Genomic DNA, 24,031 nt, shown 5'->3' with positions numbered 1-24,031 from the left:
AAAGGAAAAGCAACAATCAACTCTCCCATATCAATTCTTGTCTCCCACGAGGTCACTACCTATATCCTCACTAAACCCATCAAAAATATAAACCCAAAATACATTTATTGATTGACATGATTGTTTTCAAGAAAGAAAAAAGAATTACATGCGAACAAGTATGTATTTTCGACTTCTAACCAAAACAAAAAATAACGAATAGGAAAATGGAATACACATGAACATTGTTTGAATTGTAATTGCGGTCAGGACGGTCAAATCAATCTGCGATCTAGACTGCTTCATTTTTAAAGCGGATTATAGATTGCTGCGGACCAACTCTATTTGTAAGTAAAATGTTCTCTCAACGCCCTCTCGACATCAGCACGAGGAGTCAGCCTAATGTCATATCCCGAAACAGTAACCCTTCCATAGTCACTGAAATTATTCGATAATACCCATATAGTATATCAACGAACGTGACAAGAACGTAGTATACACAGAATGCATCTTACTTTTACATATACAAGAAGAAGAAAAAAAAAAACAGATACCGATTCAATTTACCTGACTTTTGGCAACAATTTATGCATTCCCTAAAAGTACAAAAGATATAATCAGAAACCCTACTAACAGTATATTTCATGAATATACTTGTGAAGAAAGAAACCACAAATTGAGAAACAAGAGTTATAAGACTGAATAAGAAGAAAAGCCATAAGACGATTACCTCGTCGGCGGATTCCTCCATGTGTGTGGAGAGGTTGAGACGAGCCAGAGGCTACAACCCCAGTTTTAGGAATTAAATTAGAGCACCTGCCTCCAATGGTGTTTTTAATTATGAGGTTCTTAAAAAAAATCTTAAGATTAAAAGAATTAAAATTTAAATTATAAAATTTTAAGATTAGGTCTGAAGAGGGTATTTAACTATTTATCATAAGTTTAAAAGAATTAAAAATAAAATTATAAAATTAGGTCTGAAGACTGAAGAGGGTAATTAGTATTGTTTTTTTGCTTTTCCTAATCATTATTGGATTGGGCTATCATTTTGTATATATTTCCACAATAAACGATTGGGCCTTAGTTCTGGCCTGGAACAAGCCCAAATCTTCCGAACCGTTTTGCGAAATCAATGTCGCGGAAGCTCATGATGCCCAGCAAAATCGATTCGTATGGTGAAGAAGACCGGCGAATTTACAAAACCTAAAGTTACCTCAATGCTTGTCACACCAAAAGTGTCCGAGACAAACGTTGTCAACATTTTTGGAATCGAACATGTGATAAGCGGCTGGAGTCAATTTGAAGGTTCGGATGATGCGAGCGAACCATCCACTTATATAACTAACTAAAGAAACGCCGCGACGCTGTGGAAACGTGTATTTTTCTTTTACGAAACTGATTCTTTCAATAGATAAGTGAATGCGCAAAGAAAGAAATGGGGAAAAAAAAAAGATACATAGATCACTTAATAAGTGTGAAGGTTCCTCTTTTCTGTGAGATGTTCAGATCAGATGAGCTGCTAATCTAACCAGTGTCATCAAAGTCTTAGACAATGGTAGGTATAAATGTAATCTCCCTCCCACCTCATTGTGATTCCTGAATATATATAATTATAAAAAGGATAACAAGGCCGCTAACCAAAGCTTTCCGAAGTTCTCGACCTGCACAAGGAATGAAGCAAATGAGATGTGCTTACGGTAAAAATCAAAAAATATGAAGACAAGAAACTCGAAAAACAGAACTGCATTTGTTTGCGTCATTACACAATGCAACAAAATGTTACAAAGGATGAGCAGAAAAGCTAATGAACTCCCAAGAAGAATGACTCCCAAAGGCTCAAACTGCTTTTACTTTATCCACACAGTCTTCTTCATGTATACATTATAATGCTACAGTAATATACCTACATAACTGAAGTCACATTAGTTGTTGTTTTAAGTGTTTTATTATCAAGTTTGAAGTAGTCAAGTCATGGGAATGTGTCTTCCTGACTTGTAGGAGTAGTTGAATAAGTTGCAGGTTTTTTTGGAAGTAGTGCTAAGATATAGTTCTACTATATAATCCTTTTCCTGTAACTCTTTATTCTAAGACATACGGATCATTCAGTTTTTCTTGGTTCTGAGAAAGCTTTCGTATTTGCAAAGATAACACATAACTGTCACTACTGACTACCTTACTCCTATATAGCAAACAAGACAAACCAGTATCAATCAAGAAGTCCTTTCATCAATCTAGATTAAGTCATTAATCAATACCATGAGAAAACAAAAACTACAAATACAATATATACGAAGAACATAACTTAATTTGCATTAAGACAACTAAATACTTTTATAGAAATCAATGAAAAAATCAGAAATCAATTGTAAGAGTCACTAGAGTCTTGAGCTAAATTAAAGAATCAAAAGCAAAAGTTGATTCCCACATGCTTATCCTAAAGACATAATCAGATCCAAATCAGTGAGGAGATTTCGACTTACCAAAAATCAAATTTAAGGCAAATTAATCAGACTTAGCAGAATCCAAATCCTTCCTAGCAGCTCTTGCATTGTCATATTCAAACTTCAACACATCAGGGATATGTGAAGTATCCTTAACATAGAGCCATCTCCCCAATACACTCTCCTCAATCACCGGAAAAAACGGATACAAAACAGAATTCACAAACCAGAACCAACCCGCACCAACAACACCACCAAGCGTCGCCCCTGCGAAGACCTGAGCCACCGTGTGGTAACCTAAATAAACCCTAGAATACATGGTAACAAGAGCTAGAGACCAATGGAGAAGATTCATAATCCATCTGCTTCTTAACCCAAACCAGAACCCAATTCCTTTACATCCCATCAAACTGAAATACGTGGCGAAGAAGAACATGAATTGCGAGTGGCTCGATGGCCATCCGTGCGAATCGCAAGCTTCGAGCAACGTACATGTCTCGGGACGAGCTTGTTCCACGGATGTTTTGATAAACTCGTTGATGAATTGAGAGATCACGAGACCTATACCGAAGAAGATCCCTTGAAGCTCACGCCGGAATAGGAAATGAGAAACGAATCCGCCGAGGCTGATGAATACAGGGACGAGAGAAATCCAGGCGAGGAAATGTCCGAGCTGATCTCCCGGACGGTACCGGACGTGTGTTAGAGTTACGGCCTTGAGCTGCTGAGGTATGAGATCCATCGACGATAGATCCAAAGGAATTATGGTTAATCGAGAGGATTTGGCTTTGGTTTCAGGTTTCGTCTTCTTTTTTTTTTTTTTTTAATTTTCTCGAGAAAATGAACTGAGAAAGTGACAAGAAAGTGGGTGAAGAAAAAGCCAGAGATGGTGAGATCAACATGTTCGGGGAAGAGACTCATGTGGATGCGTGACACGTGTATAATTGAAAACGAGTGATATTCACATGCATCACATTAGATTGCGGTGTACGTAAACAACTAATGAGGAATCGCCACGTCATAAATCTAGGAAACGTCAAACATTACGTGAAACCACGATCGTTGGATCTATTATATTAGCTTTGGAGATCGATAATAAAGTTAAGTGGTTTTTTATTGTATACTTGAAAATATTAGGGACTAATTTGAAATTAGAAAATAAATACGAGTCGGCGAAATTTTCGTGTTTTTTTTATATGCGGGGCGGGGCGGGGCAGGCGCGGGGGAACGGATCCAAATTATCCAACTCTTCTTCGGCGAAATTGGTAAATCGAATAAATTGCTGCGGTGAAATAACTGAATCGAACCCTACTATCGAAGAAACTAGCAGTGCTGTAGCTTCTCCAATGGCAGATGATGGCACCGCGTCTAATCGAAGAGACCCAATAAAGTCTTCAGGTGATTTTCGTACTGGGTTTTACCGTAAACCCTTGAGTTTAATTTGGCACCTGAGTGTAGTAGTGTTAGTCTTACTGATGAAATATTGTTTCTTGTTTGCTTCCCGAGAAAATTAGGTCAGTTGGTGATTAGGGTAACAAGAAAATTTAGATACTTTCATGGTTCATAGTCAGGGATTACACACAACACACTGTAGTATTGGTTTTCATGTATATTGGTTAGTTTAGGACAATAGAGCGTTTTTACTTATCTGTATAAACTTGTTAGAAGGATTGGACTTTTCAACTGGTGGCATGTATTTGATTGTATTCCTGGATATGGCGGTGTTTAGTTGGGAATGTTGCGGGACAAAGAAGACGGCAGCAAGCTGTTACGGTTGCCAAGGAAAGAAGGGGGTTACTGGTTAGGGCAAAGCGGCTTTGTAGGGTGGGTACTAATGGCGATGTTGAGGATGCTTGTGTTGACAATGAGATGATGATTGATGAAGATCAGCCAATATTGGAGGCTCAAGCCAGCAAAGCCGTGGAAGAGCTCAAGTCTGCTGTTCAATATCAGTAAGTGAAGTTGTCAACTTGTTATCATCAATAAGCTTAGGATTTGATCTAGTTTTGCATTCTCTTCAATTTCTTCACTGTTTGGGGTATTGTTCGTTAAATCTGTATACTATCTACTTATCATCTTCGTGCTCAATTTTCAGGGGAAAAGGTGCGATGCAGAAGATGGTGATTGCTCTTCGGGAACTCAGGCGTTTATTGTCAAAATCAGAGTTCCCTCCTGTTGAAGCTGCCCTCAGCGCTGGTGCAATACCTTTACTTGTGCAGTGTCTCTCATTTGGCTCTCCTGACGAACAGGTTTCTTACTTGGCCTTATATATGTTTCAATGCCATCCCTTTGTTATTGCATTTATTTGCCTAGATTTTGGATATTGTAAGATTATTCTAAGTAACTCATTTGCGTTGAAATAAGACAATTTAAGTTGGTTTGTAATCTTTTGCGAGTTCTGTCTAACTGCAGTTACTTGAGTCAGCTTGGTGTCTCACAAACATTGCTGCTGGAAAACCTGAAGAAACAAAAGCTCTGTTACCTGCACTGCCATTGCTTATTGCTCACCTTGGAGGTTTCTACTAGCCAACCAAGTCCGTTATTATTCTTTATCATCTTTGTCGGATCAGATTTCATATGCTTCCAATTTTATATTCAGAAAAGAGCTCTGCACCGGTGGCCGAGCAGTGTGCATGGGCTATCGGTAATGTTGCGGGTGAAGGAGAAGATTTGAGAAATGTTCTTTTGTCTCAAGGGGCTTTGCTACCTCTAGCACGTATGATTTTTCCTGACAAAAGTTCAACAGTGAGGACAGCTGCATGGGCATTGTCGAATCTGATTAAGGTGTGGAAAAATGTGGCGCTCATTTGATCACATTGGTTACAATTTACAAGCCCTTTTACACACTATTTTCCCCATGCCTTAATATAGGGCCCTGAGCCAAAGGCAGCAGCACAACTTGTGAAGGTCGATGGTATAATGGATGCAATTCTTCGACACTTCAAGAAATCGTGAGCAAATTTACATCTCTATTTATTCTAACAACTTCTTAGTGTGTTGTAGTGTCTTGCTTCTTGCCATTGATAAATATTGTTCAATTTTGGTGGATAACTTGATCAAAATTTCTATATTGTTGGATTCAGGGATGAAGTAACTGCCACGGAAATTGCATGGATCATTGTGTACCTATCTGCCCTTTCAGATATCGCTACAAGTATGCTCGTGAAGGGAGGCATTCTTCAACTACTTCTTGAAAGATTAGCAACCTCAAAGAGTCTACAACTTCTTATCCCGGTAATTCCCGAAGAGACCTTACTGTCCAAAAGAAACAGGATTCTATTCTATATATTACCACAGATTATGATATTCAAGTCATTGCTTTTAGGTCCCATTGATCTAATTTATTTTGATATTAGCATGAATAATTAAAAACAGAATACTTACTACTTGATAGTTATATTTCAAAAGCTGCATTCTTAATTATCTCTAAAACAAAAGTTTTGAATTCAGGTTCTACGAAGTGTAGGAAACTTTGTCGCTGTTGATCCCAAAGCTATATTAACCATTCTTATCCGTGAACAGAACACTGAAGGTATCTGTTATCTTTTCTGCGTTAACTACTATCTACCTTAATCAGATATACTATTCAAGATACTGATATTGCAAATCAAATTTCAGAAAGTATCGTTGGTGTGCTTGCAAAGTGCTTAAGAAGCGAGCACCGTGTTTTAAAGAAGGTCAGTATCACATACCCACTTCGGTTTTTACAATTTTATGAAGCTTTCGTCATTAAACTCTATTCTTAGGAAGCAGCATGGGTGCTATCTAATATAGCCGCGGGATCTATTGAACACAAGAGAATGATACATTCTACTGAAGTAATGTCATTGTTGTTACGGCTTCTTTCGACATCACCCTTTGATATAAGGAAAGAAGTTGCCTATGTCTTGGGTAATCTTTGTGTAGAATCTGCAGAAGGAGGAGACACAAAACCAAGGATAATTCAAGAGCACTTAGTCTCCATTGTCAGAGGCGGTTGCCTGCCAGGTTTCATTGAGCTGGTCAGATCTCCTGATATCGAAGCTGCTAGGCTTGGTCTTCAGTTCATTGAGCTGGTAAGCAACTAACTAAATGGTCTCAAAATCTCAATGAAACCTGAGTTTACTTCCACTGTATGTTGATGTCCCGTGGTCTATCGTAATGAGTTTTGATTTCTGGGTGGTTAGGTTTTAAGAGGAATACCAAATGGGGAAGGTCCCAAGCTTGTGGAAGGAGAAGACGGCATTGATGCAATGGAAAGGTTCCAGTTCCATGAAAACGAAGAGCTGAGAGTCATGGCAAACAGTCTCGTGGACAAATACTTTGGTGAAGATTATGGAATCGATGAATGAAATGGCCTCGGTTTATAGGGTGAGAATACAAAGATAGTCAGATAGTGGAATCAAAGTAAACCGGTCATCGTAGCTTTTGCTTGTAAGGAAAGAGAGTGAGAGTGAGAGAGAGAGAGAGAGAGTAGACATGATGTCTAAGACATCTTTTAAGGTTTTGGTTTCTCGGGTTCGTTGTTGTTGTAAATTGTAATACGGTTTTGTCTCACCGTTTGGGATTTTTGTATGCGTGTTACATACAACTTACAAACAGGGCCATGTGTGCTAGAGATATGAAAAGCAGAGTTCATAACCCTCTTACTGCGTTAGAGGGTGCTACTCCTTTTTAATTCCTTTTTCTTCTGTGTTCCCCTTGTCACTCAAATAGCATCATAAAATCTAATTATAAAGATACTCTGTTAATGAATTTATGATATTTTTTCAGAAGTAAGGTGGTATTTTAATTGTAATTCAAACCAAAGCCATCATTAAACTAGCTTAATCTTGTTAGCTTAAATGCTTAATGATGACATGGAAGGAACAAAAAAACTTGGATTATGTTTAAGATTAACAATAAACAAATTTCTTAATTAGATCATGAATTAAATATGTACGCTGTCCTTCCGCATTCCCGCTTCATTTTCTCTGCTTCTAGGGATTTGGCTTTTTTTCTTTTTATATTTTTTTTGCCTTGAGTAGGTATTCTCATTTTTGCAATTCAACTCTTTCTCTCTTTCTAGTGCCTACTGGTCATCTGACGAATCTGGGTAAGATTTCTTTCTTCCTTTGAAATTTCTTTCCTATTTTGTTTTTTTTTTCTGTTGTATAGTATTTTGGTTTAGCTTTTGGAAAGAGCTCGGAGACTGCTTTTTTTTTTTTTTTTGTCTCTCTCTTTCGGTGGAGCTTAGAGCAAATTGGGGTTTTAGGGTTTCTTCAGAATCTGTGAAATTTAGCAAAGATTAAGAAGTTCTAGCAAAGAAAAGAAAAAAAAAAGCTTGACGCTTTATGTGTTGGTTGATCCAGGGTTTTTTTTTTTAGGGTTTCTCAAAAGTCATGAGTGGGAAATCATCAGCTCGTTTGGAAAAATCGGGGAAGAACAAGACGATCTCGCCGGTGGATACTGCCGGAATAAGCAATTTGTTTGCTCAAGAGGGTATTTTGGCGACAAAACATGAAATTCTCAAGGAGAATCATGAGAATCTGCTCAACGATTACAAAATCCTTGAAGAAAATTTTAAGCATGTCAATGAGATGAATGAGGTGATGAAGTTGCATCTTGAAACCCCGATCAAGAAGCTCGAGGCGAAGAATCAGCAGTTGCTCGAGGAGTTAGAGAAAGAGAGGAGTGAGACGGAGGAGTATAAGAAGGAGATGAAGAGAATGGAGAGTGAGAAAGAGGCCCTCATCAATGAAATGAGGGTTAAGAATCAGGAGCTCTTGATTGCGAAAGAGAAAGGAGAGGAGGAGCTTAAGATGATGGTGGACAAGTATGGTGAATTAAAAGTGAGATCTGGTGCGTTTGAATCACAATGTTCATTCTTGAAATCGCTCTTTGATGCTAACAATCACACCAGTCTAGGATGTAACGATGTGTCTTTCACGGATGAGGTTACTGTGGTGGATGATGATCATAATGTGACTGGCAAGAATGAGGAGGCTATTGTGGTGGATGATCATCATAATGTGACTCTCACGAATGAGGTTATTGTGGTGGATGATGATAATGTGACTTTCAAGACTGAGGTTATTGTGGTTGATGGTCATAATGTGAATAATAACACTGCAGCAGGTATGCGCCTCTGTATGTTTGGTTAAAGCTCTACAATGTGAATCTCTCTTGTAAGAAAGTTTTATTCGAATCTACTCTGTTGTGTGCAGATGCGATTGTGATCAGTGACGAGAGTGATGCCGAAAATGATAATCCTACTCCAAGAAAGAGCAACATCATCCCTCAATGGCCTGTTAATATAAAACAAGAACAACAATCCGATGTACCAAACTCATCAAAAGCAAATGATGTATTGTCGTCATCTTCGTCTTCATCTTCATCATCATCATCATCATCATCATCATCATCAGATGAATATGTATCAGTTCAGCTTCCCGTTAAAAGGTCCCGGGATGATTATAACAAGTCTTGAAAGCAGTGAACACAGAGTTCGAAGTTGAAGTTGCTCACTCTTTAAGTTAAGCTAGTGTAAGGTGTAAACTTATCATCAGTCTCCGGTGTATTGTTTTTTTTTGTCCCGGAGTTTTAACATTTTTTTTAGGAGCTAATCCAAAACGATTAGGTGAATATTTTGTTTGTCTGTTTTTGTAAACAGCACATGTTCGGATTACTCGGCTCTATATATCAAATAGTGAATCTATCTGAGTTCTTCTTCAGTTTGCTTTGATTCTTGAGTCACTAGTCACTACGCAATTAGCATTGTATAAGTATAATTAGTGATTATCATGAATTTGCTTAATTAAAATATCATTTATTAGAAAATAACGCTACCCTTATTTAAATGGATTCTCACTTTCTCAGAGTGTTAACAAAATTGGCACTTCTTCCTCATTCGCTACACTCACTCTCTAGAAACTTCTTCATCGTCTCTCAAATTCGTACGGAACAATTCTCCGATCTTCATCGCGTAAGTTCTCTGTTTCTCCCGTTTTATTGTAGAATCTTAAGCTAGGTTGTTCGGGTTGTAATCGTATGGGTTTTTAGACTTGGAATCGAAATCTGTTGCGGTGATTTAGTTTAGCAGATTCAATCGCGCAGCCAGTAGAAAACCTAATTCGAAATCTGTCTGTGATGTTAATAATCGTTACGTTTCTGCGTTCGACTCGGGAATTCGAAGTTCATGAGTATAATTTCGAATTATTGCAGTTACGATGAACACTGAGATGGAAGAAGACATAGGGAATGGAGGATTTCGGAAACGCATGAAGCCATCTGTATGTTCTTTTATCTTCTTCTGAATCTGTCATTGATCTCGTGATGATGATGATGATGATGATTTGTGGTGGTGGATCTTTTTTTTTTTTTATTTTGTCCTGTGAAATTTTTTGATAGGATGAAGAAGGAAAAGGTGATTCGAGAGATGGTGGAATCAGTCTTGATAATACCATTGAGAATGAAGAAACTGAGACGAAACTTGTTGCTTCTGATGAGATGGAACTTAACATTGCTCAGATTCTCGATAAGATTGAGAGCTTCACACAAACCGTAAGCTGTGATTATTTCCATGACTTGCTTAAGTTTAGAAAGAACTTTGATATGGTGGTTACAAATATGTTCATCAATTGATGCTTCTTGTTGTGTAGGTTTCTAACTTGCTGGAAACTGAGAAGACAATGTTTAAGGAACTCAGTAACGAATTCGAAGAACGCTTGATCATGTGAGATTGAAACACAGACTCTATAATAATTGCTGCTGTTTGTACCATGATTGAGATGTTTATACCATTCATCATATATGAAAACAGGATACACAGGGAACATGTTGAGAAATGGCAGGAGGAGATCAAGGAATTGCGTTTGCTTGATGCATCAAACGAGGAGACTACTTCCCTCTTACACAACGCTCGCTATCTGATTCAGAATCCTAGCATTGAGCAATGAGGTAAACCTTCTTAAAACCCTATTGTGTAGTACTCTTAGCCATTTATAAGAACAGATTATCTTCTATTTAATGGTGTAAGAAGCCATGTATGCTTACCTTAGATCAACATATGGTTGATTAGTTGGTTGGACAATTTCAAAAACTATATGATGTCTTGAAGGAAACATGGAACTAGTAGCTTTTATTTGGCAAACATGGAACTAGTAGCTTATCATTAACATTCTCAGATAAAGCCAGAATTGTTTGCTTCTTTGTTGGATTTTAAGGTGAACTATATATAATTACTCATATCTCTAGTTTGATCAAAACCAGTAACTCTCCATTCTCTTTGCAATTCGCGAATGTTGTTCTCAGTTCTTGTTTCAACTCAAATTTCCCAAAGAAAACTCTCATGCAGCCTTTTTCTGACCGTATTACTACTTTAAAACCATATCTTTTTTTTTCCGAAAGTTTATAATCATATATCTTAGCATCTCTTACTTATATTTTAGCTCTAATTCTTTTCCTCACCCTTGGTTCTTCTTGTAGAAATGCTTTTTCTTTAATATTAACATTTAAAAGAAAATTGTATTTGTGAGCTACAAGTAGATGAACTGAAGTAGTAACAAAAGTTGAATAGTGGTAAAATCAAATTCAGAAAGGAGATATATACAGATGTGGACCAATCAATAAATAAAGTTATATACGGTTTATTCAATTAAATTCACTGGTAGGAAAGGTATGGGGGTTGTTATTTATGAGAGCCAGGGTTTATAGGTGTTAGCCAATATAGGAATCTTCTACCGTTGCTGTGTGTTACAAAAACGACAAAACATAATGTCGGGTCGTTACCAAAGTCTCTGGCTCAGCTAAAATATCTTTAAATCGCTAACGGCCCTGACCTTGTTTCCATGCCCCACTTCACATTATCAGATAGTGACAAAAATTTGATTTACGGTTCAGTTTTGGTTCTAGTTATCTCTTTTTGTTTTCCGGTTTAATTGAAACATAAAGTTGACCGACGGGGAGAGAAAGTTTCATAAGAGCTTAAATAATTAATTATTTTGTTTCATTCGTAACGAAGATGTTTGAATTATACCATTAGGTGGAATGTCCATATCCCAATTCAACAACCAACTTCGGAGATATACGATATACCTATTAATATTACTATAAATTATCAGAAGCATATCCTTATATATACAGCAGACTATGATATGTTGCTGACAATAAATCATATGATTAGTTAAAATTATCAACCAACGGCTAGTTCTCACATTTTTATATACATATATGAAAATAGCTCTTAAGGGTTTTTATATTAAGTTCTTAACGAACCATAGAAGACGCCACATGGAGTGATAGGATCATAGGACATACATTTAAATGCTTTTTTTTTTTTAATAACAAAAGTTTATAAGACTGGTAAACAAGCTGGCCGATGAGGAACCTTTGGGATTTATCTACAAAAAAAGGTCAATGATTTAGGCAGATAATACTTAATCCACTGGACCAAAATTAACTAATTAAGTATTGTTATTTTAATCATCTAATTAGTTCATTGTATGTCAACAGTCTTTTAGCCATTTAATAAAAAGTTTACCTAAAATCATTGGGAAATTGCTTTTGTGATAGTAACAGATCTGGATGGTAATACGACAACAATTGAGAAAATTACACTATATAGTTTAACTACACGGTGTTGCATGAAACGAGTTTTCACTTCGCCCATTATTCTGTATATTGTTTGTTTGTTTGTGAATTCTTATATATTAATAATATATATGAAGTTAAGATATTATGAGTCGAATAATCTGTTTGCTCATCAATTGGAGATTACTTACTATAGTGTGGTTGGATCTGAGCATAAAATATGATATTGGTGTGCAATAATCAAACAAGTTGTGATGATTTATCAAATCCAGAAAGTATTAAGTATCGTATATGGTGGCTTGTTAGAGCATATTTAAAATGATAAAGGCTGTAACACTGATGGACATATATATTTGTTCACATGTTTTGTCGGTTGTAGTAATGTAAGCGTGTATTAAAAAGAGCAATGTGATGAAAACCCACTTTCTTCTAAAGTATTGTCACAAAAACCCACTTTCCACTTATGGTATACTTTCCTAAGTTTTTTGTTTATGTGTCCACTTTCCTTTTATATTTTTGTCCTTACTAACAACTTACCTCTCTTTCTCTCCTTTTTTTTCTCTCTTTTTCTCTTCTTTTTGTTGTTAACACTTTAACAAAGTAAAATATATTTATTTGTTATCATAAAACAAATTTTCTATTTATTTATATAAAATATGTTATGATTATATATTTTCTACATTTTAAGATACATATTGCTATATTTTTTATGAATTTTTAGATTATACAGTATCCATCAGTCGTTGAACATTTGTTCAATTATAAGTGGATAATCAATTGCAGTATTGTTAATAGATAGTTACTTGTGTTTATTCATACAAAATATACATACATAAATTTGGTTAGATCTTTATCCATAGCATATTATCCATAACACAACATAGACCAAATAAGTACAAAACCCTTTAATTCTAAATTTTAAATCCTAGAACATAAACCCTTGAACCTAAAACCAAAACTATTCACTTTAAAAAAAAAAACAAAGTTTAGTGGATAGAAAAACTGTGGATAGGTCTCCATGGATTTACAAAGCATATCTAGACATTAAGCTGAAGAATAGCAGTTGAATGGTGGCTATGGATGTGATCATGTGGATATTTTTTTGTGGATACCAATGTAGACAGACCAAAGAATCATCATACAACATCCACACAATTAAATCCATAGACACCATGAGCTCCTTGCTTCATATTTTGTGTAGGTCCAGAAACATATACACTCATAAGTGGTTAATAAACAAAATAAAAATTAACAACATTGATTTATTTAGAACATTGAATATCAATCATGGGGATTAGTAGTTATGGATACTTATCTTATAATATCTTGCTCATTCTTTACATGAGCAGAAATTTGTCCAAGATAAATTAGCCACATAGATTTCTTTTAGCTTAATGTTTTTGTACTATTTTTCAGCTAGAAGTAGGTATATTAGAACTTAGAAGTGTCACTAGAAGCACACTACACAATAAACTGTCATTATTAATCTCAAAGCCTATCCACCAAATTCTGACCACGTGGACAAGCAATCCAGATGAAATTTATTGACAAGTTTGTTGCATGTTCAAACATCACTATAGTTTAGCCACTTAGATGTCTTTTAGCCAAATGTTTTTGTACTATTTTTAAGCTAGAATTAGAGATATTAGAACTTAAAAGTGTCACTAGAAGCATACTACACAAAAAACATGGTCATTATTAATCTCTAAGCCTATCCACCAAACTCTCACCACGTAGACAAGCAATCGAGATGAAATTTATTGACAAGTTTGTTGCATGTTCAAACATCACCATAGTTTAGGGTTTAGACTTTAGATGGTATATAGATTCAATGTCTATGTTTTGAGTTCAAGTTGTATTGTCTAAGGTTCAAGGTGTAGGATTTAGGGGTTAAGGTTAAAAGTTTAGGTTTAGGTACGTGGATGATGTGTCTATATTTTTAATTCATGGTTTAGGATTTAGGGTTCAAAGTGTATGGTTTAGGGTTTAGGATTTAAGATTTAGGGTATAAGGTTTACGTTTTTGGGCTTATATGGATTTAGTGTCTATGTGGTGTTAGGATTTAATATTTAGGGTATAAACCCTAAACCCTAAACCCTAAACCCTAAACCCTAAACCCTGAACCCTAAACCCTAAACCCTGAACCCTAAACCCTAAACCCTAAACCCTAAACCCTAAACCCTAAACCCTAAACGAAATCATTCTAGCTGAAAAATAGTACAAAAACATTTAGCTAAAAGAAATCTATGTGGCTAATTTATCTTGGACAAATTTCTGCTCATGTAAAGAATGAGCAAGATATTATAAGATAAGTATCCATAACTACTAATCCACATGATTGATATTCAATGTTCTAAATAAATCAATGTTGTTAATTTTTATTTTGTTTATTAACCACTTATGAGTGTATATGTTTCTGGACCAACACAAAATATGAAGCAAGGAGCTCATGGTGTCTATGGATTTAATTGTGTGGATGTTGTATGATGATTATTTGGTCTGTCTACATTGTTATCCACAAAAAAATATCCACATGATCACATCCATAGCCACCATTCAACTGCTATTCTTCAGCTTAATGTCTAGATATGCTTTGTAAATCTATGGAGACCTATCCACAGTTTTTCTATCCACTAAACTTTGTTTTTTTTTTAAAGTGAATAGTTTTGGTTTTAGGTTCAAGGGTTTATGTTCTAGGATTTAAAATTTAGAATTAAAGGGTTTTGTACTTATTTGGTCTATGTTGTGTTATGGATAATATGTTATGGATAAAGATCTAACCAAATTTATGTATGTATATTTTGTATGAATAAACACAAGTAACTATCTATTAACAATACTGCAATTGATTATCTACTTATAATTGAACAAATGTTCAACGACTGATGGATACTGTATAATCTAAAAATTCATAAAAAATATAGCAATATGTATCTTAAAATGTAGAAAATATATAATCATAACATATTTTATATAAATAAATAGAAAATTTGTTTTATGATAACAAATAAATATATTTTACTTTGTTAAAGTGTTAACAACAAAAAAGAAGAAAAAAAGAGAGAAAAGAAGGAGAGAAAGAGAGGTAAGTTGTTAGTAAGGACAAAAATGTAAAAGGAAAGTGGACATATAAACAAAAAACTTAGGAAAGTATACCATAAGTGGAAAGTGGTTTTTTGTGACAATACTTTAGAAGAAAGTGGGTTTTCATCACATTTGCTCTTTTTAATACACGCTTACATTACTACAACCGACAAAACATGTGAACAAATATATATGTCCATCAGTGTTACAGTCTTTATCATTTTATTGAAAAAACTTGGGAAAGTATACCATGAATGGAAAGTGGGTTTTTGTGAGAGAACTTAATCCATAGTGGGTTTTCATGACATTCACCCTTAAAACACACATACTTAATACGGATTACGCAGATGAATTTTATTGGATAATTGATATTTGTAGACAAAAGAATACGATACTGAATTCGATTAATAAAAAGATATTTACAGAGTGTTGTAGTATTTTTTTTTTACCCCACTAAACGACGAATAAGAAACCCATAACGAAAAAGAAAAGAGGAATAAAAACTTTTTTATTTCACATTTTTTTCTCTTATTATATATTAGGTGAAAAGAAAAGGACCTGTCTTACCGGATAAAGTTAAAAATTTAATTTAAAATTTTGATATGGTTACTGTTACAGATCCCATAACTAGTTCATTAAATATATGTATAGCAGTTTCAGGAAAAGGTAAAGATCCAATAGATTTTTCAATTTACACGTTATTGATATTTTAAGAAAATTCCATACATCCCATAAAAAAACACACCAATATACCATGTCAATTATTATACTTAATTTTTTTTTGTTATCCACCAATATATCTTATGGAAACTTAGGAAACAAAACTTATCATTACCTTTTTCTATTAGCTAATTTGATTAGTTTATAGGAAAAAAAAAGTAAAAGAATTGAGTAAAACAGAGACGAAGATGGTAAATTTTAAAAAGAAAGGAAAAAAAGAAAAGGAAGAGTAGGGTGGGGCCCATAAAAGCGGCCCAATTAGTGGCTTCACGCACACACACAAACACACCGTCACATATACTCTACACAACACACACACAGCTTTGAATCCATCTGTCTTCTCTCTCTCTCTCTCTTCTTCATTCGCAATTATGATAATGTGAAAGAAGAAGAAGAGACGAACATATCTTCGCACCTCAGCAAAGATCCAAAAAACTCTCTCCCATCGATTCTCTCTTTTAGCCCTTTTCGTCTTCTCCCGATACGAAGAAACCGCGTTGAGCTTTTGCTTTGACTCCTTCCTCCAGGTTTTATCTTACAAGGCTTTTGAGCTTCCAGATCTGGTGTCACTATCTTCTCACAAGTACGTTTCCTGATTCTACATCTTTTCAGTGAGTTCAATTGAGAAATTTAGCTCCTAGGTATCGAGATCTATTTGCTATCAAGATCAGTAGTTTCAACTTTGTTTTTGCTATGTGAAGGATACACAGAGATGGGGAAAAAAGCTAAATGGTTTTCAAGTGTTAAGAAAGCTTTCAGCCCAGATTCAAAGGTTTAAACTTTTGTGAATTTGGTTTTATATATATGTGTTGATGTTGCTAATAGTGTTTTATTAACATCTTTGAATCTTTGATGTTTGTGTTTTTGTTATCAGAAGTCAAAACAAAAATTGGCTGAGGGACAAAATGGTGTGATCTCTAATCCTTCTGCGGTGAATAATGTCAGACAATCTTCTTCTCCTCCTTCTGCTCCTCCTCCTCCTCCTCGTGAGGTGAGAGTAGCTGAAGTGATTGTTGAACGTAACAGGGATCTTTCCCCTCCTTCTACGGATGTTGTCAATGCTACAGCCACTGATATCCCTGTAGCTCCGTCTTCTTCTACTCCTGAGGTCGTTCGTCGTGTTAAACCTACTCGGTTTGCCGGGAAGTCTAATGAAGAAGCCGCTGCTATCTTGATTCAGACTATCTTTAGAGGCTATTTGGTATGTATAGTAATCCCACTTTTGAATTGGCTTGATATGATGTTTGTACAAGACTCTTTTGATTATGGTTGAAGAAAGCTGCTTTTGTTGAGTAGAAACTTATCTTGTGTAATATCTGAATTACCAGGCAAGAAGAGCACTGCGGGCGATGAGGGGTTTGGTCAGGCTTAAGTTGTTGATGGAAGGTTCTGTTGTTAAACGGCAAGCTGCAAACACTCTAAAATGTATGCAGACTCTCTCTCGTGTACAGTCACAGATCCGAGCTAGAAGAATTAGGATGTCTGAAGAGAATCAAGCTCGCCAGAAACAACTCCTTCAGAAGCATGCCAAAGAGTTAGCTGGCTTGAAGGTATGTCTCTCACAATCATCCGATTTTGTTTTCTTCTTTTTACTCAAAAAGTTTCATTCTTTGTTCAATTGGTTTCTTTTACCTAGCAGTCGGTTGGTATAATAGTTTGTAGGATGGTTTCCGAGTACTAGTTTAATAGTTCAGTTTCCTGAGCATTATTATTCATTATATCAAAACTGATGCGTACTTACACTATTAATCAGTTATGTCTTCGTTTCTACCTGAAATTATGAATTTTTGGTTTGATTTGCTTATTTATTGCTAAGAGTTTCTCTGTGTCTTACTGTCGCTGCTCTCAGAACGGGGATAACTGGAATGATAGCATTCAATCAAAGGAAAAAGTTGAAGCAAATTTGCTAAGCAAGTACGAGGCAACAATGAGAAGAGAAAGGGCATTGGCTTATGCATACTCTCATCAGGTATTCCCATCGTTGTTACCTAATAATGCTGAACCTGTCGAAAGATACATTGAAGTTGAATCTGTGGATCATTTGAATGTTGTAATGATTATATATATGTTCATGTTTGCAGCAAAACTGGAAGAACAACTCTAAATCTGGAAACCCGATGTTCATGGATCCAAGCAACCCGACATGGGGTTGGAGCTGGTTAGAGAGATGGATGGCTGGTCGTCCACTAGAGAGTACCGAGAAAGAACAAAACAGCAACAGCAACAACGATAATGCCGCCGCCTCGGTCAAGGGCTCTATTAACCGCAACGAAGCTTCAAAATCTTTTACCCGCAATGGCTCAACTCAACCAAACACACCATCATCCGCAAGAGGGACCCCAAGAAACAAAAACGGTTTCTTCTCTCCTCCAACTCCGTCAAGGCTAAACCAATCATCGAGAAAATCCAACAACGACGACGACGCCAAAAGCACAATCTCGGTCCTGTCTGAGAGGAACCGCAGACACAGCATAGCTGTTTCATCAGTTAGAGACGACGAAAGCCTTGCTGGCTCACCGGCTCTCCCAAGCTACATGGTTCCAACTAAATCAGCTAGAGCCAGGCTCAAGCCGCAAAGCCCATCAGGTGGTACCACACAGGAAAACGATGGGTTCACAGACAAGGTATCAGCTAAGAAACGGCTCTCATATCCGGCTTCACCTGCATTGCCTAAACCACGGAGATTCTCAGCTCCGCCCAAGGTGGAGAATGGCGGTGTTGCGGTGACCAACGGAGGAGGCAGCTGAGGTATTTATATTGGGTTTGATCTTTTAAATATATTTATTATTTTCCCACTTAAGGATGTGTCCTGAGATTGTTGTCAGTTATTATATGTGTTCCCTTCATTTGGTCATTCATTTGTGCAGTTGTAACTTGTAAGCGTCGTCAGTCATTTATTCTTGCTACAATAAATTTTATTATTCGACGTTAAGGTTTACCTTTTAAATTTGTGTTCTCTACTTTCTTTAAATATACTGTTATATATATGCTTAGTATCCTAATAAATATTTGCATCAGTTCTTTTAAAAGCTTAACATAATAACTTGTAATCGTAAACCTCATTCAGAATATATCCTTCTAAATGTTCTTTGAAATATACTAGGCGAGAAATCAAAACATTCTTTGAAGAACTAACTACTGAACTTAGCAAGAAACCAAACAAAACCGTATACTCCGCACCATTTAGAGAGTTTTGACCTTTTATTACAAGAATGACCGGCTTTGACTCGCATAACCGACAATTTTGTTGAACCGTCAATTTTGTCGAACCGACATTATTTTTTTTATAAAAAAGGAAATATCCTAACTTATCAAACCGACCTCTTGCCCACGCAAAAAACTGAAGAAAACAAGTCAAACTAAAACACCGCAGCAGAGATTTTTAATTTTTCTTTAATTATTTCTCTCCCTCGAAGAACCCTAAACCCATTCCCCAATTCGATCGAGAGACTCGATAAATCTAAGATTTTTATTGGGATTTATTAATCCGTTTGTATTTTCTCCGGAAAAATACTTCGCTTGAATCAACGTGAATTATGGTGAGTTTTTTTTTTTGGTCTGTTCTTGTTTCCGTTTAAGCTGGATTAATATATTTCTCTCTTTGAACAATTAGAGGAGTATCGTGAAATATTTAGTCACTAATGTTCGTTTGTTAATTGAATTAAACTGTAAAATTTACAGCTAAAACGACGTTGACAACACCTAAGAATCTCGAATCTAGATGGTTTTAATCAGGATCCGTTTGTTGTCTTAGTGTTCTGTTTCCGGTCACAAGAAAAATTGGATACAGAGATGATCTTATATGTGTGGTTCTGTGATAGCAATTGAGAGTGTTTCTTATCTTTGATTTTCCAAAGCCAAAGTGTGTTCCTTTTTTTGTTGTATCTGTCTGACCTTTTTGTTGTGGCTACACAGGCTACGCCAATGATCGCAGGTGCTGCTGTAGCTGCAGCTGCTTATGCTGGTAGATATGGTATATTGGCTTGGCAAGCTTTCAAAGCCAGGCCACGTGTGCCTAGAATGCGCAGGTTTTATGAAGGTGGTTTCCAAAGTGCTATGACACGCCGAGAAGCTGCTCTCATTCTTGGAGTTAGGTTCGTCCCTTTCTTGAACCTGCTTGCTCTTTTTGTTTTTGTTACTCAAATTGAACTGGTCCTTAGACTGAGGCTGATTCCCTTCAGAATCCTGGTTTAGTGATGTTGTATTGTTCTGCAAGTTATTCGAGGTCAAATTTTATTGATTCAACACGCTTCAGATCAAAGCAAACTCCTTAGTTTATGTTGTTGAATCCTATCTTTCAGTGTTGTTTGTTTAGGAGATTGTTGATTTTAAATGAATGTCTTGACTGAGTTTGTGTGGTGGTGTTTATATGACAGGGAGAGTGTTGTTGCAGAGAAGGTGAAGGAAGCTCACCGGAGAGTAATGGTTGCAAACCACCCGGACGCTGGAGGCAGTCACTATCTGGCTTCTAAGATTAATGAAGCCAAAGAGATGATGCTTGGGAAATCCAAAAACACTGGTTCTGCCTTTTGATTGTCTTGTTTTTGACACGAACCCAAGAAAAGTATGTATTATTTCCCATTGGTTTTGTTATGAATGTGCTATGATCTCTTATTGCTGTTGCTGATGTATATCATTCTTGAATGATTTCCGAACAAACTCATTTGGTAAATACAAACACCAAACTCTTGAGGAGTTTTAACACATCCATGAGAGCATAAAAATCCATGTATGACTGTATCAGAGTGCAAGAAGAAAGTGGAACGAAATTTACATCCGTTGATTCGAAACACAAACTCTTTGACGATTTTACAATTCCCTAAAGCTCTGCTGCTTCCCGTCTTTCAACCCGATCGAAATCTACATTGTACGACCATGGGGGATCTAACATTGAACAAAGTGAAACATAATGTTTGGCAATCCAAGTCCCTTCCTTGACCTCTCAATCTCAAGCAAGCAAACATTTGGTCTTCAAGTTAAGCTTGAAACCATCCAAGCCATAAACCTTTCCATCAATAAAAAATAAACATATTCTTCCGAACGGTGAAATCTAGTGGTTTGGGGGACTCCCAAGTATTGGTCTTTGGATCATAAACCTCCTCACATTCCTTGGACCTGCAGCCTCCCATCACGTGGATCTTACCGTTATCTTCATCCACATCCGCGGCTGCAGCAGCTCGAGGTAAGTGCATTGTTTGCGGATTCTACGCCATTGATGAGATCGACAATCGAAAACGAACACTCTTCTGCTTCTCTTTCCATTGACGAAGCCTCCGATTACGTAAATCTCCGAACCGATTGAGACAACGGTCGGGGATTGAGGGTACTGTTGTGGCTGAGGATACGAAGGGATGGGTTTCAATCTCTGTTTGGGAATCGGGGAAACTGTGAACCAGCAAGGGTTAGGGTTGTTGTTCAGCTTCAAGCAGACGCAGAGGTGGTTCTCGGGGTTTCCTATGAAGGAACGTGTGGCCTCGAGCTCAGGGGAAGCGAGGAGAGATCTGAAACCTTTGGAGACTAGAGATAGAGTTGGATAATGGAATCTTGAGATACGAGAGCCAAACAATTGAGAGCGACGTCGTCCGGTAAAGACGAAAACGACGTCGGAGAAGGACGAGTTCCGTCATCGGATCGGAGGAGTCTTCTCATTCTCGGAGGCTTAACATTATAAATGTAATTTGGTTTTAAGTATATCTTAAAAATCTTTTAGTTCAAAAAAAAAAAAAAAAAAAGAAAAAATTCACCCACTAAGTAGTATATAAAATCTCAATGATCAAAGTGTGACAATAGCAGAATGCAAGAAGAAATCAAAAGGAGAGTCACATCCGTCAAAGGTAAACACATTTTTAGACCATTCAACGGATCCCCAAAGCTCTCCAAAACCTCGTCTCTCAAACGAAACTTGAGTGCACAAAATCTTGGTTTTAAATTCATTAGTCCGCCGACGTTTGCGACCTTGACGGCAAGCCATAACCGACTTCGACCAAACTTGCATTCTTCTTCCTCCGCCGTTGTTTGCCACACGCCAAAATAGATCCCCAACTTCGGAAACCAGTATTGGACACAACAAGGCCTTGTCTATCTCTACCAAGCAAATAGTCCTCAGGTGAAGCTGAAACAAATCGTCCATTTCATAAACCTTTCCACCCATTACCAAGCTACCTGGAACTAAATGCTTCTTTCCAACGATGAGATCAAAAAGTGTTGTGGGAAGCATAGGCTCCCAAGCTTCGGTCTCTGGATCATAAACTTCTCCCCAGTTGTCGATACTGTTGGACCTGAAGCCACCAATCGACGGCTACATGAGCGGCTGAAGGAGCTCGACGTAGACGCATGTTGGGAAGTTTACGCCATTGGTGAGATCGACAATCGAGAACCAACACTCTCTTGCTTCTCTTTCCATTGAGTATGCCTCCGATTACGTAAATCTCTGAACCTTTTGCAACAACGGTTGAGTATTTGGAATGTTGATACGGAAACGGAGGGATACGTACTAGTTTCTGCTGTGTTGGAATTGGGGAAAGTGTGAACCAGCTAGGGTTAGGGTTCTTCTGATCATCGAGGTTTAAGCAGAGATAGATACAATCCTCTGTTTTTCCGATGGAGGATCGTGTGGCATCCAGCTCAGGGGAAGCGATGAGAGATCGGAAACCCTTGGAGACTAAAGATAGAGCTGGATGATGGAACCTCGACACACGAGCCAAACAATTCACAGTTACGTCGTACGGTAAAGATGAAAACGACGTCGGAGGCGGAGGAAACGACTCTGATGATTCCCGCCGCAAGCTAATCTCCTCCGTCGTCGTCATTCTGTTCTGTTTGTGTTTTCGATTCTCTTTTTTCATATCATCCTAACCGAACCCGAACGGGTATCCAAATGCCCAGGCCTAGTTACAATAACCGAAGATGTTATATATATATATGGAATATCAATATCTCCTAAGAAAACCATGAAAAAAATTGAAAAAAAAAAATTCGGAACTAAAGTAACATCCCTTAGTAAAATAAATCACATTGATCAATATGTCACAATGGCAGAATCCAGAACAAACTTCTTAGGAGAGTCGCATCCATCAATTGTAAACACATTTTTCGACCATTCAACGGATCCCCAAAGCTCTTCTAAACCACGTCTCTCAAACGAAATCTCTGCACACCAAATCTCTGTTTTATATTCCTTACACCAATAGCCATGATCTTGACGGTGAAACACCACCACCGACCTCCACCAAACTGTTACTCTTCTTCCTCTGTCGGATTTTTCCACATTAGTAAAATATTTAGAGGAGAGTTGTTCGAGTCCCTTGATTATAGTCCAGCCAAAATCATCTGATCTCATTGGATCATGACGCCACTTTAGCTTCCCTTTGGATACCGAGGTTTGGCACATGAAGTTGTTTATCTCTACAAAGCAAATATTCATCTTCACGCCATGCATGATATGTCATAGACTTTTCGACAGGCTTGAGTGGTGAGATCTAGTGGTGTTGTAAGCAGTACTGGCTCCCAAGTTTGGGTCTTTGGGTCATAAACCTCTCCCAGAGTCTCGTTACTATTGTACTTGGAGCCTCCAGTCACATAGATCATACCATCAGTTACATGAGCGGCAGCAGAAGCCCGTGGTAGACACATTTTGGTGGGGAGTCTACGCCATTGATGAGATCGACAATCATAAAACCGCCATTTTCTTGCTTATGTTTCCCAAACTAAGCCTCCGATTTTGTAAATATCTGAACCGGATGAGACAACGGTTGATGATTTGGGGTGTTGATACGATGAGGAAACAAAGGGATGGGTATTAATTTCTCTTGTTTGGGAATATGGTTAAGTATGAACCAGCTAGGTTTAGGGTTGTCCTTAGTCAGGTTTAAGCAGATATAGAGGAAACTCTCGGTTTTTCCGATGCAAGATCGTGTGGCGAGAGGAGAGACTGGAACTCTTTGGAGACGAGAGATAGAGTTGGATAATGGAATCTCGAGACACGAGCCAAACAGTTTAGAATGATGTCATATGGTAACGAAGCAAACGACGTACAAGGAGGAGGATGAGGAGACAACTCTGGTGATTCCTTCAGCTCTTCCGTTTTCATTATCTCTCATTTATGATTTTGGGAGGTTTCAGTCTAGGGTTTATATGTGCTTTGTAAACTAAGCTAATTGAGCCTAAATATTCGGGAAGTTTTGATAAAATAAATAATATTTAGGATCTCCGATATATATTTATTGTTTTTGTCAATAGGAATTTATATACTATAAATT

General features: G+C 37.0%; 6 protein-coding genes and 3 pseudogenes across 11 annotated transcripts; 5 read left to right on the top strand and 4 right to left on the bottom strand.

The window, feature by feature from the left end:
• Positions 1-1,344: 1,344 nt before the first annotated feature.
• LOC104734321 (lipid phosphate phosphatase gamma) lies at positions 1,345-3,322 on the bottom strand. 3 transcript variants are annotated; one of them, XR_015578743.1, is made up of 3 exons: positions 2,460-3,290; positions 1,722-1,882; positions 1,345-1,640 (listed from the first exon to the last, which is right to left on the bottom strand). XR_015578743.1 is itself a non-coding variant. In XM_010453868.3 (2 exons), the coding sequence occupies exon 1, from the start codon at positions 3,160-3,162 to the stop codon at positions 2,482-2,484; it is 681 nt and encodes a 226-aa protein (XP_010452170.2). In that variant the 5' UTR covers positions 3,163-3,322; the 3' UTR covers positions 1,345-1,640; positions 2,460-2,481. The 3 variants fall into 3 exon arrangements, 1 of the variants encoding a protein (XP_010452170.2); XR_015578742.1 differs by having other exon boundaries at positions 1,722-1,890; positions 2,460-3,286; XM_010453868.3 differs by lacking the exon at positions 1,722-1,882 and having other exon boundaries at positions 2,460-3,322.
• Positions 3,323-3,552: 230 nt separating this feature from the next.
• On the top strand, positions 3,553-7,077 carry LOC104734320 (importin subunit alpha-9). 2 transcript variants are annotated; one of them, XM_010453866.3, is made up of 11 exons: positions 3,553-3,818; positions 4,150-4,372; positions 4,516-4,669; positions 4,833-4,935; positions 5,020-5,204; positions 5,292-5,371; positions 5,504-5,654; positions 5,871-5,952; positions 6,039-6,097; positions 6,167-6,475; positions 6,587-7,077. In XM_010453866.3, the coding sequence occupies exons 1-11, from the start codon at positions 3,617-3,619 to the stop codon at positions 6,749-6,751; spliced, it is 1,713 nt and encodes a 570-aa protein (XP_010452168.2). In that variant the 5' UTR covers positions 3,553-3,616; the 3' UTR covers positions 6,752-7,077. The 2 variants fall into 2 exon arrangements, 1 of the variants encoding a protein (XP_010452168.2); XR_015578741.1 differs by having other exon boundaries at positions 3,562-3,818; positions 6,174-6,475.
• Positions 7,078-7,102: 25 nt separating this feature from the next.
• Positions 7,103-9,112, top strand: LOC104734319 (uncharacterized). The gene is made up of 3 exons (XM_010453864.3): positions 7,103-7,494; positions 7,766-8,516; positions 8,606-9,112. The coding sequence occupies exons 2-3, from the start codon at positions 7,781-7,783 to the stop codon at positions 8,866-8,868; spliced, it is 999 nt and encodes a 332-aa protein (XP_010452166.2). The 5' UTR covers positions 7,103-7,494; positions 7,766-7,780; the 3' UTR covers positions 8,869-9,112.
• Positions 9,113-9,225: 113 nt separating this feature from the next.
• Positions 9,226-10,587, top strand: LOC104734317 (uncharacterized). The gene is made up of 5 exons (XM_010453863.3): positions 9,226-9,363; positions 9,603-9,670; positions 9,789-9,941; positions 10,040-10,113; positions 10,201-10,587. The coding sequence occupies exons 2-5, from the start codon at positions 9,608-9,610 to the stop codon at positions 10,334-10,336; spliced, it is 426 nt and encodes a 141-aa protein (XP_010452165.2). The 5' UTR covers positions 9,226-9,363; positions 9,603-9,607; the 3' UTR covers positions 10,337-10,587.
• A 5,435-nt stretch (positions 10,588-16,022) lies between these two features.
• On the top strand, positions 16,023-18,720 carry LOC104734316 (protein IQ-DOMAIN 2). 2 transcript variants are annotated; one of them, XM_010453862.2, is made up of 6 exons: positions 16,023-16,356; positions 16,475-16,545; positions 16,648-16,974; positions 17,102-17,323; positions 17,623-17,742; positions 17,855-18,720. In XM_010453862.2, the coding sequence occupies exons 2-6, from the start codon at positions 16,486-16,488 to the stop codon at positions 18,518-18,520; spliced, it is 1,395 nt and encodes a 464-aa protein (XP_010452164.2). In that variant the 5' UTR covers positions 16,023-16,356; positions 16,475-16,485; the 3' UTR covers positions 18,521-18,720. The 2 variants fall into 2 exon arrangements, with proteins under 2 accessions (XP_010452164.2, XP_087338680.1); XM_087482554.1 differs by having other exon boundaries at positions 16,024-16,384.
• A 348-nt stretch (positions 18,721-19,068) lies between these two features.
• Positions 19,069-20,479, top strand: LOC104734315 (mitochondrial import inner membrane translocase subunit TIM14-3). Its single transcript, XM_010453861.3, has 3 exons — positions 19,069-19,312; positions 19,689-19,867; positions 20,150-20,479. The coding sequence occupies exons 1-3, from the start codon at positions 19,310-19,312 to the stop codon at positions 20,304-20,306; spliced, it is 339 nt and encodes a 112-aa protein (XP_010452163.2). The 5' UTR covers positions 19,069-19,309; the 3' UTR covers positions 20,307-20,479.
• Positions 20,418-21,445, bottom strand: LOC109128297 (F-box/kelch-repeat protein At5g03020 pseudogene; annotated as a pseudogene).
• On the bottom strand, positions 20,418-22,677 carry LOC104737809 (putative F-box/kelch-repeat protein At5g03000 pseudogene; annotated as a pseudogene). The gene has a single exon (XR_015578740.1). The product of XR_015578740.1 is annotated as a putative F-box/kelch-repeat protein At5g03000 pseudogene (transcript).
• LOC104737808 (putative F-box/kelch-repeat protein At5g02980 pseudogene) lies at positions 22,662-23,942 on the bottom strand (annotated as a pseudogene).
• Between the last annotated feature and the right edge of the window lie 89 nt (positions 23,943-24,031).

This window comes from Camelina sativa, chromosome 13 (genome assembly GCF_030686135.1).
Source record: "Camelina sativa cultivar CO46 ecotype springtype chromosome 13, ASM3068613v1".
NCBI classification, from domain to species: domain Eukaryota; kingdom Viridiplantae; phylum Streptophyta; class Magnoliopsida; order Brassicales; family Brassicaceae; genus Camelina; species Camelina sativa.
This window is presented reverse-complemented; position numbering and strand designations above follow the sequence as displayed.